This window comes from Sardina pilchardus, chromosome 6 (assembly GCF_963854185.1).
Source record: "Sardina pilchardus chromosome 6, fSarPil1.1, whole genome shotgun sequence".
Lineage (NCBI taxonomy): Eukaryota > Metazoa > Chordata > Actinopteri > Clupeiformes > Clupeidae > Sardina > Sardina pilchardus.
Window position 1 is genome coordinate 22,560,833 of NC_084999.1, and position 13,193 is coordinate 22,574,025.

The 13,193-nt window shown below is 42.5% G+C and overlaps 2 protein-coding genes across 2 annotated transcripts; both read left to right on the plus strand.

Moving 5' to 3' along the window:
* Positions 1-397: 397 nt before the first annotated feature.
* On the plus strand, positions 398-2,432 carry acbd7 (acyl-CoA binding domain containing 7). The gene is made up of 4 exons (XM_062539076.1): positions 398-530; positions 1,467-1,584; positions 1,680-1,742; positions 2,137-2,432. Exons 1-4 carry the CDS (start codon positions 519-521, stop codon positions 2,208-2,210), a joined length of 267 nt encoding a protein of 88 aa, XP_062395060.1. The 5' UTR covers positions 398-518; the 3' UTR covers positions 2,211-2,432.
* A 1,286-nt stretch (positions 2,433-3,718) lies between these two features.
* Positions 3,719-12,978, plus strand: crot (carnitine O-octanoyltransferase). The gene is made up of 17 exons (XM_062539071.1): positions 3,719-3,908; positions 4,310-4,432; positions 4,620-4,744; positions 5,145-5,326; positions 5,645-5,769; positions 5,862-5,970; positions 6,415-6,508; positions 7,195-7,320; positions 7,762-7,863; positions 8,516-8,599; positions 8,830-8,937; positions 9,105-9,235; positions 9,777-9,900; positions 10,128-10,206; positions 10,440-10,533; positions 11,178-11,297; positions 11,579-12,978. The coding sequence occupies exons 2-17, from the start codon at positions 4,318-4,320 to the stop codon at positions 11,697-11,699; spliced, it is 1,839 nt and encodes a 612-aa protein (XP_062395055.1). The 5' UTR covers positions 3,719-3,908; positions 4,310-4,317; the 3' UTR covers positions 11,700-12,978.
* The last annotated feature ends 215 nt before the right edge of the window (positions 12,979-13,193 follow it).

Sequence of the window (13,193 nt, forward strand, 5' to 3'; positions counted from 1 at the left end):
AACGTGAGCTAGCACTAACTAGCTATCGCTAGCATGATAGATAGATAGATAGATAGATAGATAAATAGATAGATTATAGATAGATTGATAGATCGAGAGATCACACCTTGTCGTGGTTTGCTTGGACAGTAATAAACTGTAAATTACAAGTATATAGTCACGACAAGTAACAGTCTACTCTACTGTCATTTTCCACACGTATGGTGTAGCCACTAGCCAGAGATGCAATAACCCGTAAACGAGCTCTAGTGTAACCCAGCAGTGCTTAACAGTGAGCGAGCTGCCTACTTTGGTACCAGTTTACGGTTCCCACTCCTGCTCCTACCCTCATTACAGAACAGATTCAGAGAATGAATGGCTGAAACTGCCCGTTGGACTTGTGCCAACCAATCAGCTTTCACTTTCCACCCCTGCAGTGCTCGGACGCCTGGTTTTGTATTATCGTCGTGAGCCTTTATTCATGCAGAGGTATCCTGTGGGGTTGTGAGAAGAGTCAGACGAACGAAAAACGGAGGAAAATGTCTTTGCAGGTAACGCTATAACTCCTTTACGATTATCAACTGCATATCATGTCTAGGGCAAACCAGTCTGTGTCAGAACCCTGTGGCCTATTTATGCACTGTAATTTAATAGTTCAGCCTTCGTATATCACTGGGAAAATATAAATAATTTAACTGAAGCTGAACTAGCAGTAGCCTACATACCCTTTATTTGAACAAGGACATCACTTGCAGTGTTTTGTTGGCAAATTATAAAGAAATTAGCTCAAATGTTGCATGTAGTAGGCCTACCGTCAAACGATTTCAGATGTTTCTTTTATTTTCCCTTTTATTATTATTATTATTATTATTATTTTAAAAAATGGGGAAAATAAAAGAAACATCTGAAATCGTCGTCACGGGCATGGTTTTGCACGCGCATTTCCCAGTTGCACCGGCCAAAGTTGTTGAGCAACTGACTGGACTGAACATATAAATTGCCCAGATTGTGTATGAGAGCACAGATAGAGAATTTACACAACTCTTAAGCACATTGTGGGGAAATCTAATAGTGCGTACAGTTGCATCACACAATAGGCCTACAGAATGCCTGGGAAGAAGATTAGAAATTAATCTCCTCTAGAACATGCCGTTAAAGCACAGATATTTGCACTTCAGATCGTCTCCTAAAACAGACACATACTGCACAATTAAAATATTAGTAAAACTACTAGGCCTACAATTAATAATAATAATGATAATAGGGATCACTGTTTAGTAGATTTCTGCATTCAACTTGGCAGCATCACACCAACATCCAAAAAGATATTGTCCATATGCCTGTTTTTCCTAGGATGTCCCGTAAGAGGTAGCTAGGCCTCCTTTCTTTTTTTTATCATAAGGACTGTGTCATAGTGCCATGTGTAATATTTATCAGGAAATATTATGCTTCGGTTCATAAATGGTGATAACTTGTTTTTCCTGTAGGCAGAATTTGAGCAGCATGCTGAGGACGTGAAGAAAGTAAAGAGCAGGCCCACGGATCAGGAACTTTTGGACATGTATGGCTATTACAAGCAAGCCACCGTTGGGGACGTAAACATCGGTAACTACTAGTGTCCCAGTCCCTATATTGTAAATGTAGACCTTTCACACACACAGCATACTAAAATCTCCCTAATTATCCCGTTGTCTCCTCAGACAGACCTGGGATGTTGGATATGAAGGGCAAGGCCAAATGGGATGCATGGAATTCCAGGAAAGGTGCTGTTCAGATTCAACATTCTGATATAGAGTGAATATCTTTATTGTTTTTGTTTTTTTTTTCCGTCAGTTTTTAAATTGTGCATAATATTTTATGTCATTAGAATGCTTTGGCAGATTTACAAGACCTAGTCAAATGTGATCACGGACTGTGTTCGGACAAATTGGACAAATACCTTCTTCTCTCATTCATTTGTTCTTGTTTCAATGATTGACTTATTTCAAACACTAACTTCAAGATTTCATGTCACATTTTCAGCATTATTTTTTATTTATTATGTTTATAATGGTGTATGTTTTATTATATCAAAGGTATTTCTGATTTCAGAATGGTTGATGTGCAACAATTAACCACACGTATCAGCACTCAAGCTATGCTTTATTACTCTTTCAGGTATGTCTAAAGAGGATGCCATGACTGCCTACGTCGCCTTGGCCAAGGAGATCATTGCCAAATACGGCATGTGATGACAGAAACCTGAGAGTGAAATATAGAATTGAGAAAAGCAATAGAAAAGACATGCATTTATCAACTATTCCAGTTTTTATTTGTAGTGTTGGTTTAACCCTGACTACTAGTATCTTACTTTTAATACTTGCACATCATTGCTTCTAATCATTTGAGTCATGCACATTTTGTTTACGTAACTGATTGACTGATTTATTTAATAAATTCTATTCATTTAGAAACGTTCTGTGTTGTACTGGATGATTTCAGTTAGAAAATCATTATGTTATCCTGTCTGATGAAATTGTTTATTGAAATATGAAATCATACTGTATATATTTTTTGGTTTATTATTTCATTTGGAAACTTGCAAGCAAAAATAGTCCACTATGTGATATTTGGGGTAATTCACTAAACAAATTCAAAAGAACCAATTTAATCTGTCATACTTTGTAGCAATAGACCCTGTGATGCATCTCTGTATGTAGTGCACAGCACAATAGCCTTGGCCCTGCTATGGTGGGCACAGATTCACAAACACAAGTACCCTTTGTCCTCATTAGGCAAGAATCCAACAGGGAATATGCAAGATGAACACAGCTGGGTGTGGAACGGTGGTACAGAATTGTAATCAACAGTCTTCCATTGAGAATTTCAAAGCTGCATTGTGGTTTGTGGGTATCAAAGGCATTCCCTCGTTCATGTCCTGGTTATTATTATGGTCACGACTCATGGTATTTGGCAGACACTTTTGTTCAAAGCATCTACAGTGTATGAACATTACATAAGTTAAAGAATAATAGTGTCAAAAAAGGTGAAAGGCCTAAATTAAGCATAATAGTGATAATGACAATGAAGATAATGAGTTCTCATGAACCAAAACCTGTGTAAGATAATTAATTAGGTGCAAGGTGATGAACAGATAAGTCTTCAAACTCTTCTTGAAATTCCCAAATTATCACAAGAATGCAGAACACGGCAATTAATTACAACACAGGGGAGAGGTCTTGATTGTGACCTCTGTTAATGGATCCTCGGCAGCAGACACTCATCACAGAACTGCAGTGGGCAAGAGGGGATGTAGAGCTGAATCATGAAATTCAAATAGCAGGAGCAGATCCAGTAGCCTAAGTGACCTACAAACCAGAGTGAAAGATTTAAATTCAAATTTTGGCTGGTATAGGAAGCCAGTGGAGAGTAGCCAAGAGAGGAGTAGGCCTACATCTGTCTTGATTAAAGACGTAATCTATAGCCTCGAGAACTTATGCAGCAGTCCATCAATACGCTTATGATAAGTCCCCATCTTATCAGAAAGTAGCCTACTAAACGCAATAGGACATTTATTATCTACCCTATTTTTATATTTACTTTGATATGAGTCAATATTATAGTGTGAACAACAATTAATATCCTGGGTCTGAACTGAAGAACGGGGATTTTCAGTCTGCCAACTACTTTGACTGCTGCTGCTGCTGCTGCTGCTATAGAGTGCACATGCGCAGTGTCAGATCTTCCGGAATCTATCGAGTTGGACTGTAAACTGGGGGAAAGGTAACTGGGGTGTCGGAGGCTGCCCTGGGAATGACTGTTTGTGTGACCACAGCTCACTTGACCTGCATGACAAATCAGTTTACAAACAGCCGAAAAGGACAACGCGAAGAAGTCTGCTTTAAGGCAGCAGACAACGTTAAACTAAAGAACTTTCGGAATCTACAGAGGTGAGCTTTCTTTTGTTCGTTATCGTAATTTCTTTCTCTGCTATACCGTTAACGTTAGACGAATCTGACCTACATTTTGTGAAAGAGAAATAAACGTATGTTAAATTGATTAATGTGTTTACTTCGCATGTTTAAACAGTTGACACACACACACACACACACACACACACTCGTTAATTTAGACTAGGCTACATCTAGAAATGTGAATGGTGAGTTTGACGTAGCTGGGAGCTGCAGTCTGACTATGCTAGTCTTCAGTTGGTAAACAATGACATTGTTGCAAAGTACAGCCTATTATAAGGGAATAAGCTCGTCTTCGCAAGGTTTTGCCATTGCCCACTTCTCATCGCCCAGTCTAATCCCTAAAAGAAACGTTCACACTTTTTTTCCCTTTTTGGCAGGTTACAGGATGGACAACCAAGTGTTCGAGTCGACGGCTGAACGGACGTTTCAGTATCAGGGCACCCTGCCTCCGCTCCCCGTGCCTACACTGGAAGGAACGCTCAGCAAATACTTGGAAGCAGGTAAGATATTAGGAAAAGTTGTCATGTTGTAATCGACAGCTCTACCCGATCGTTTTCAACTTCTCTTCTGTCAAGCTAGATTTGATTTCTCACTGAAAATAAGTGTGAACAAGTAATTGGAATCCCATTTAGACCATTAAAACGGTGTTCTGATCTTCTTATTTTTTGTCCCTCTTCAATGTTATAGTGAGACCTTTCACAACTGAAGTAGAGTTCAAGAACACGACAGCCATAGTGAAGCAGTTTGGTGATGGTGTTGGACGTGACCTACATAAAAGACTGCTTCAGAGAGCCAAGAGTCGGAGGAACTGGGTAAAATAAACTACATGCACCTTAACCCAAGTCCTAGGAAGAGTCCTTTCCAGGTCTGGCTAGGTCCTGGTCAGGTACTGGAAAAAGTATCTAGGTTTTATCATTTCAGCTAACTGATTAGATAATAATTGACAAAAGATGTCCCTGAATGTTGCTAGGGTGAGTTGAAGGGCTTCTGAGCCTTATGTAAATTCTGTCCATTTGCACTGCTGCAGTTAGCGATAAGATTAGTCGTTTTATCACTACTGTATCCCTTCAGCACTTAGTTTAGATTAATCACTTGCTAACCGATTTGTGTGCACTTAACTACAGCCTTTTGTAAACCATTTCATCGCTTCGGTGTGAAGTAGTCTTGTCATAACTGTGGTATTTAGGCAATTTCTCCCTCCCTCACCATCAGCTGGAAGACTGGTGGCTGAATGCGGCGTACCTGGAGGTCCGCGTCCCCTCCCAGCTCCATGTGAACTTCGGGGGTCCGGCCCCTTACCTGGAGCACTGCTGGCCACCCTGTGAAGGCAAACAACTGGAGCGGGCCAGCATCAGCCTCTGGTACAACCTGCAGTACTGGGACCTCATCCGCACGTAAGGAGGTGTCAGGGTGCCCTTGAGTGGGCTGCACTTTGAATTGTAGATAGATAGATAGAGAGAGAGATATTGATCTTTTCAGGCATTCATCTTACACCATGCAGTTTGTCAGATAGACATACAACAGATAATAAAAGGACCACTAAAACCCTCCCATAACCCCACACAAAAACAATACACAACACAAAGTTGTGGTTAGGTCCTGTACTCAGAGAAAAGTCATTCAGTCTTGGACACTCAGCATATGAATGACTTTAAGCGTGTTTGGTTGAATAGTTAGTGAAAATTCTCATTTAGTTTGTTTTGTTGGGTCAGAGAAAGGCTGGCCATCCACAAGTCTGGCAACACGGCCTTCGACATGGATCAGTTCCGCATGCTCTTCAACACGTGCAAGGTGCCAGGGATCACCAAGGATTCGATCATCAACTACTTCCGCACAGGTGAAACTTTACCTACTTGCTTCAGGTAGCAGTTTGTGGCTATGTTTTTATATAGCGGTGTGCAATATGTCAGTGTTTTCTGTGGCCTGCAGAGAGTGAGGGACCATGCCCTTCCCATCTAATAGTGATGTGCCGTGGGCGGATTTTCACATTTGATGTGCTGTGCGATGGTCAAATCCTCACCCCACCTGAACTCTTAAGGTAAGCAGATGAGATTCACTTTGCATTTTGCTGTCACTTTGCAGGACGTTGCCCTGATTTAGTTCACACATGAAAAATGCAAAGCGACTAGAATGTTTTGCACAATGTTTGTTTGTTGTGAATGATATACCCATTGGTTTTGCAAGAGAAAAGGAAACTGAGAACTGGCTTGCCTTTTGTGAACGATTTGATGCATCGGAATTTTACTGTTGTTCTAAATAAGGAAGTAGTTTTGATTCCTTTTGTTTCAGTTTCCTTTTGTTTTATAGACAATGTGCTATGTGACACCATGAAAACACACCTCTCCTTTTCCCTCTGTGTTGGCACGGAGATGGAAGCAAACTGTAGCTGTAGCTTGCCTTGTAAACCGTGCTCTCTCTGAATGTCCAGTAGACCATGTACTGCCCCTCAGGGGCCTAACATGCCCCGCTAATGCCCCCGCAGGCAACTCACCCACATCAAGCAGTGCTGCGACGGCGAGCCGTCCGGCGAGGGGGTGTCCGCCCTCACCACCGAGGAGAGGACGCGTTGGGCCAAGGTAAGAGCCAATCACAGCCTCCACCACCGAGTCTCTCGTCAGTCCCGTAACACCCGGGCTACACTGGGTCTGCAACTCCGTTCGCGGCGTGCAAAAGTAGTTTTGGAAGACTGGTCTAATTTGTTTGCACGAATATCTGGCGCAGCCCGTTCCATTGGATGTAGCGGAAGCTAACTGTTGCAGCAGACAGTTACGTGCCCAGTGTAGCCCGCCTGTAAGCCTCTCCTCTTAATCTCATGAGATGACCACAGCAGGTTTGTCACAGATCACAGATGCTTATCCTATCAGAGCTGTAGGGCCTGTCCTCACCCAAGCAGACCTGTAGAGCAGCGTGGGTAAACACAGCTGGGGTTTCGTTACACTCATCCTATTAGAACACGACGGCCACCGTTATCCTATTAGAGCAAAGGGGGTACACATATCCGTACCAGTAAAGTGTAGTAAGCTCTGTTCGAGCAAGACTATCATTCATTCATTCATTCATTTTCAATGCCAGCAGGAAAATGGCCATTGGAGACAGAAGTACCTCAAGAGAGGTATTCTTAGGCACTGATTCCAGTGGGTCTTATATAGAGAGTCAGTTTTTGTGTTATTATTATTTGTAATCCACAAATGATTGAATGTGAATTTGATTATTCAGTTCATTATTGCTATTTTTACTATGTCATCCCTACTCTCTCCTATAGACGAGGGAGCACCTGTTGTCACTGGACCCAGCCAATGAGAGCATCCTAGAGATAATTCAGAGCAGTCTATTCGTTGTGTCCTTGGACGACTGCAAGCCTTATGCCACACCTGAGGACTATTCACCGGTAATACAGACACACGCACACACAATCATACACACTCACAGACCATGGCTACCAGCTACATATAGATTCTATAAAACCATACTGTATTTCAAAACCGCTCATTACTCTATATAGAGACACATACATGTATATATCTCTTTACCATATAAATGATTGCACTCGTGCAATATTCTTCAGTCTCTCACCTTCACCTCATTTCTGCTGCTAATGACAAGTTGAAGCATATGGATTTGTATGTCTGGTTTGTAGGTCAGTTATTTAGAGGTTTTGGCTCCATATCATGTTGTTATTTATAGATCAGAGACTTCATTGCCTGCTCACATATATACTCATACAAACATGAGTATACAACCCACAGAGACCGATACTGTTGGTAACTGTCCATGTGTTTTTTGAAGTTAAGGATTTATTTCCTTCCTTCCTTTTGTCAACCTCCTCCAGATGACAGTACAGGCCCTGATTGGTGACCCCACCATCCGCTGGGGTGATAAATCCTACAACTACCTCAGCTTTGCTGATGGCACGTTCGGCTCCAACTGTGATGTGAGTTTTCTGGCCTTCAGCATTCACACAATGCGTTCAGACTGCCGTTCAGACTGGCTGTTCCAACAGCACCCCACACTTAACATCTGTTTCATAGTGTTGCACTCTGAAGGAGCATTCTTAGGCTACTACAGGCATAGATATGGAAACCTACGGGCAATTCAGCAAGAATTCAGGCAAGATACGGATTGTCAGAAAGTGATGTTTAAGTCACTTAGACTGTGTAGCACAACATAAATTAGTTGCTGTTATTGAGTTATTCTTTTTTTTTTTTTTTTAAGTATATTTTTTGGGCTTTTGTGCCTTTTCATTTTTGACAGGAAAGTAGAGAGAGACAGGAAGCGAATGGGTGAGAGAGTCGGGGTGGGATCCGGAAAGGACCACGGGGCGGGAATCGAACCCGGGTCGCCGGCGTGCGGTGCAGGTGCCCCAGCCAGTTGCGCCACGGCTGGGGCCTATTGAGTTATTCTTACAGAATGGACATGGTTTGGGCACTGCACTAGAATGGCAAATTATAGTAAAGATGTTAGCAACTGTAACTGCAACCATACCATCGCAAAGTATGACTGCTCATTCTTGTTGGCTTATTGTTAATATGTGTAAATATGAACTGCATCTGATTTTGATGGAAGTGCCACTGTGTGTTGGTCAGCATGCTCCCTATGACGCCATGATCCTCATCTCCCTCTGCTACTACGTGGACCAGAAGCTGAAAGCCTGCAGTGGCAAATGGAAGGTATGGACTAACCAGATGAGAATGGGCTTTTGAAGTAATCACATGAGAGGTCTTGAGTCACTTTTTATTGCATGGATTTGATTCTCTATCTCTCTCTCTCTCTCTCTCCCTCCCTCCCTCTCTCTCTCTCTCGCGCTCTCGCTCTCACTCTCACTCTCTGTCTCCCTCCCCCTCCCTCCCTCTCTCTCTCTCTCTCTCTCTCTCTCTCTCTCTCTCTCTCTCTCTCTCAGGGCTCAGAGGTCGTTCGTGCGCTGCCACTCCCTGAGGAGCTTGTGTTCACTGTAGATGACCGCATCAGAAGGGACATCAGCCTTGCCAAAGATCAGTACTACAAAACAGTAAGTCGTCTCGGCGCGGACTTTGACATTCATTGTTTGATGTCGCCGTGACTTGAGTCATTGAGGTTAACCTGACACTATGATGTGTGTTTGTTCCTCTCTCTGTTATTGTGTGTGTGTGTGTGTGTGTGTGTGTGTGTGTGTGTGCGTGTGTGCGCACACTACAGACTCAAGACCTGCAGGCTGTGACATATGCATTCACCTCATTTGGCAAAGCGGCCATCAAGAAGAGGAAACTCCATCCAGACACATTTGTGCAGCTGGCCCTACAGCTGGCCTACTACAGACTCCACCATAAGTAAGGGGGCATTGACACCAAGGACAATAGCGATAACTATAACCATAAGGATAAAAGCGTCTACACTGACCAACGATAAGAAAAGTCTCTCCTCTTGTTTTGCTATCCAGGATCACCTGATCCATCTTAATTTCATGCCAGGAACATTGGATTGGATCACTGATCCAATGATTGCGATTCAAATACCAGAGCTTTAAATAGATCCCAAACCAAGTTCAAAGTTTTGAAAAACCCAAAAGTCAGGTTTGATCCAGATCTAATGTGGGATCGGAAAGCGTGATCTTTTTTTTATTTCGGAATCCCTCTTTTGCTTTTGAAAAAATGATTTCCAAGATTTGATCCAATCTGTTATCCGAGATCCCGCTAGATTACTTTTCAAAAACTGGGCCCAGGTCATTGCACAATGGGAAGGTCGGGCAGTATAGATGATAAAAGTCCGCTTCATCTCTTGGATCAAATTTGAGTGAATACAGAGCAGCGCTTCATATCTCTTGTCATTAGTGTGTTCTCTGTCTGACCTCTGTGGGTCTTTGGTGTCCAGGATCGGGTGTTGCTATGAGACGGCCACCACGCGAAGGTTCTACCACGGCCGCACGGAGACCATGAGGCCCTGCACCACTGAGGCTGAGAGCTGGTGCCGGATCATGCTGGACTCTACAGCAAGTGTAAGTTACACACACACACACACTCACACCCTCACACACTGCACTGCACACACAGTGTACACACGTAAGCTAAAGGTCCGGTGGACACCAGGACAGGTGTGCGTAACATGCAAGTAACGCAGTCCGCCATGACGGCAAGCTGTGAAGGATCACGCAGGGTCGGGGTGGACGAACTGTGGACAGCAAGGATGCGTAATGCCCTCTGACTGTGAGCTTTGTGTCCGCAGGCAGAAACGAAGAGAACAGCATTGCAGAAAGCGGTTAACAAGCACAACAAACTCATGGCTGAGGCCCAGAATGGAAAGGGTATGGATGGATGATGCATGGATGGATGGATGTATGTGTGTGTGTGTGTGTGTGTGAATGAATGGATGGATGGATGGATGGATGGATGGATGGATGGATGTCAGTCATGCCTCTGGGAATGTGGCAGTTTAGTTCTGCCCCCAAAAAACAGATTGTCATTACATACATGTAGCTGTTGTTGTTTGTCTGATGGAGGTACTCATCTCTGATGCTTGGTTGTGGGGTTGGGACAGGTATTGATAGACACCTGCTCGGCCTGTGCCTGATCGCCAAGGAGGAGGGACTTCCTGTTCCAGAGTTGTTCACTGATCCTGTGTTTGCCAAGAGGTGAGCAACGTAGTGAGTGTGAGTGTGAGTGTGAGTGTGAGAGAAAGTGATGCTGATTGTGTTTAATACATACATACATGCTTCACTCTGCCTTCTCACCCATCTCCTTGGGATAAGGAATGTCTCATGTAGTGATGCTGATTGCATTTAACACATTTGAATCCATTTGTCTTGTAGTGGTGCTGAGTGTATTTAACACATACAGTATGTTGTACTCCACATCTTGTAGTGATGCTGACTGTATTTAACACATGTTGTCCTCCTTGTAGTGATGCTGATTGTATTTAACACACATGCTGTACTCCATGTCTTGTAGTGATGCTGACTGTATTTAACACATGTTGTACTCCATGTCTTGTAGCGATGTTTTTTTGTATTTAACTCATGTTTTACTCCATGTGTCTTGTAGTGACGCTGACTGTATTTAACTCATGTTTTACTCCATGTGTCTTGTAGTGACGCTGACTGTATTTAACTCATGTTTTACTCCATGTGTCTTGTAGTGACGCTGACTGTATTTAACTCCTGTTTCACTCCATGTCTCTTGTAGTGATACTGACGGTATTTAACTCATGTTTTACTCCATGTGTCTTGTAGTGATACTGACGGTATTTAACTCATGTTTTACTCCATGTGTCTTGTAGCGGAGGGGGCGGAAACTTCACTCTGTCCACCAGTCTGGTGGGTTACACCACGGTGCTCGGGGCTGTGGCTCCCATGGTGCACCACGGCTATGGATTCTTCTACCGCATCCGGGACGACAAGTAACTAACTATCTTCAATAACATACTGAATTAATCAATGTTTGAATAAATGAGACAAAAACTGAAACTGAAAAAAAAATATGTGTCCTTTTAGCTTCAAAGATAATGATATGCAGGTTGGCTATTTACCAGTTAACAAATTCACCTCATCTCTCTAGTAGTTGAAGTTGAGAATGACTCTGAATCTGTAACTACAGCCATTGACACATGTAGGTAAAATCTCAGGTGCATACGAACATTCAGTGCCTTAATCCAAACATGCTTGTGTGTTTCTGTGTCAGGTTGGTGGCATCATGCACCGCTTGGAAGTCCTGTGCTGAGACGAACGCTGAGACTCTCTTCCAGAGCCTCTCCACCTCCCTACACGAGATGCTCGCGCTCACCACCCTGTCTCAGCTCTAGAGCGCCCCCAAGTGGCGGAGGTCCCCTAGTTCACAATGCAAGTTACACCAGTCAGCCTTTTCCTTTTCTGTACGACACAAATGACAGCATATGTTTGATCATATAGAAGTGTAACCAGGTAGGGTACATAGTGACCGCATACGTTTGGTGCTTTAAAACATCAGATTGTAGCTAAAATGGAAAGGAACTTGACACCAAGCTCCTTTTTGTTTTCATGCCGTCCCTTCCCTTATTCCTGCTGCAATGCAATGTAACGTTAAAGCTTTCACTCTGCCAAAGCAGACGAATCTTCAAGTGCTTCCTAAGTGCTGCTTATTTGGTACAGGACTCCATATGCTGCAGGTAAACCATGTAAGCATTCACCTGGGCCTTCTTGTGGTTGCATGCAGTGCAGCGCCACCCTGTGGTTATTTCAGTAAATGCACACATCAATGCAATATGTAAGCACTACTAGACACATAACTCACTACCAACAGAAATGGAAGGAGGATGTCGTTCTCTGTTGTTTTCACAATATCTTTTGCACTTAACTACTGTCTAATTTTTCCTGTCTGTCTTCCAAAGCATGATTTATTTTTATGTAGAGATATTTTGTATAATTGCTTTGATTTTTAATATTACGTTACTTACGCAATACTTCCAAGTGTTGATTCATTTAATCTAGTTTTTGAACCATGTAAAACATGAATGTCAAGGGCTATTTGTGACATTTTCAAGCTGGTATCTTCTCAGTTGTCCCTCCATTTCTTGGCCCTGTGGGCATTTTTCACTTTGCAAAACAATGAATGAGTGTGATGATGAAAGGCATGGGCTCAGCAGGTCAGTCCACAGCAAGTTGTTTTCCGTGTCAACATGCACTCAGCTGAACTGTATGTGATGTAGAGGGCTGGGTGGTTCAGAACAGGTTTTGTAGGTGCAGGCAGTGTTAGGAGACTTTTGTGTCAGTGTTAATGAATGAATGAATGAATGAATGAATGAATGAATGAATGAATTGAATTGAATTGAATTGGCCCTCTAATTGAAGCATAATACATGTGCATTTTAATGTAGATCTATTTTAATGCATTTAGATTTTAGATCTACAGGCCATGACTTGTAAAGAATGGAATATAGAAAGGAAAGATGATTTCTAAGAATCTATGACCCTGGTGTATATGAATTCATAATGCCTGTCTAATGAAATAGGCATGCTGTGTTTGAATGTTTGATAATGCACATGGTTTTAATAAAACATTTTATTTTGAAGGAGTATGGAAAATAAACCAGATTGATGACTGAATTGACCATGTCTTTTGATTATGTCTAGAGTGAATGGTTGGAGATGTCTGTAATATCAGCCATAGGCTACCGGTACAAAAATCCCTGCTCCTAAAGCACACACACAAAGATAATCGGGCTGATTTTGCCCCGATTGCCCCCCCTTACGACCAAAGACAGAAAACGGCCGATTATCTTAAGCTTTTAAGATTATCTTATGAGACTCTCTTGTAGTGT

What these genes read in the sequence shown, in the direction of transcription:
- acbd7 (XM_062539076.1), top strand. An exon ending in CGTTGGGGACGTAAACATCG is followed by an intron (nt 1,585 to 1,679) that starts GTAACTACTAGT and finishes TTGTCTCCTCAG; the next exon opens with ACAGACCTGGGATGTTGGAT. An exon ending in TGCATGGAATTCCAGGAAAG is followed by an intron (nt 1,743 to 2,136) that starts GTGCTGTTCAGA and finishes TTACTCTTTCAG; the next exon opens with GTATGTCTAAAGAGGATGCC.
- crot (XM_062539071.1), top strand. Translation starts at nt 4,318, where the DNA reads ATGGACAACCAAGTGTTCGAGTCGACGGCTGAACGGACGTTTCAGTAT. An exon ending in AAGATCAGTACTACAAAACA is followed by an intron (nt 8,938 to 9,104) that starts GTAAGTCGTCTC and finishes CGCACACTACAG; the next exon opens with ACTCAAGACCTGCAGGCTGT. An exon ending in TGAGGCCCAGAATGGAAAGG is followed by an intron (nt 10,207 to 10,439) that starts GTATGGATGGAT and finishes GGGTTGGGACAG; the next exon opens with GTATTGATAGACACCTGCTC.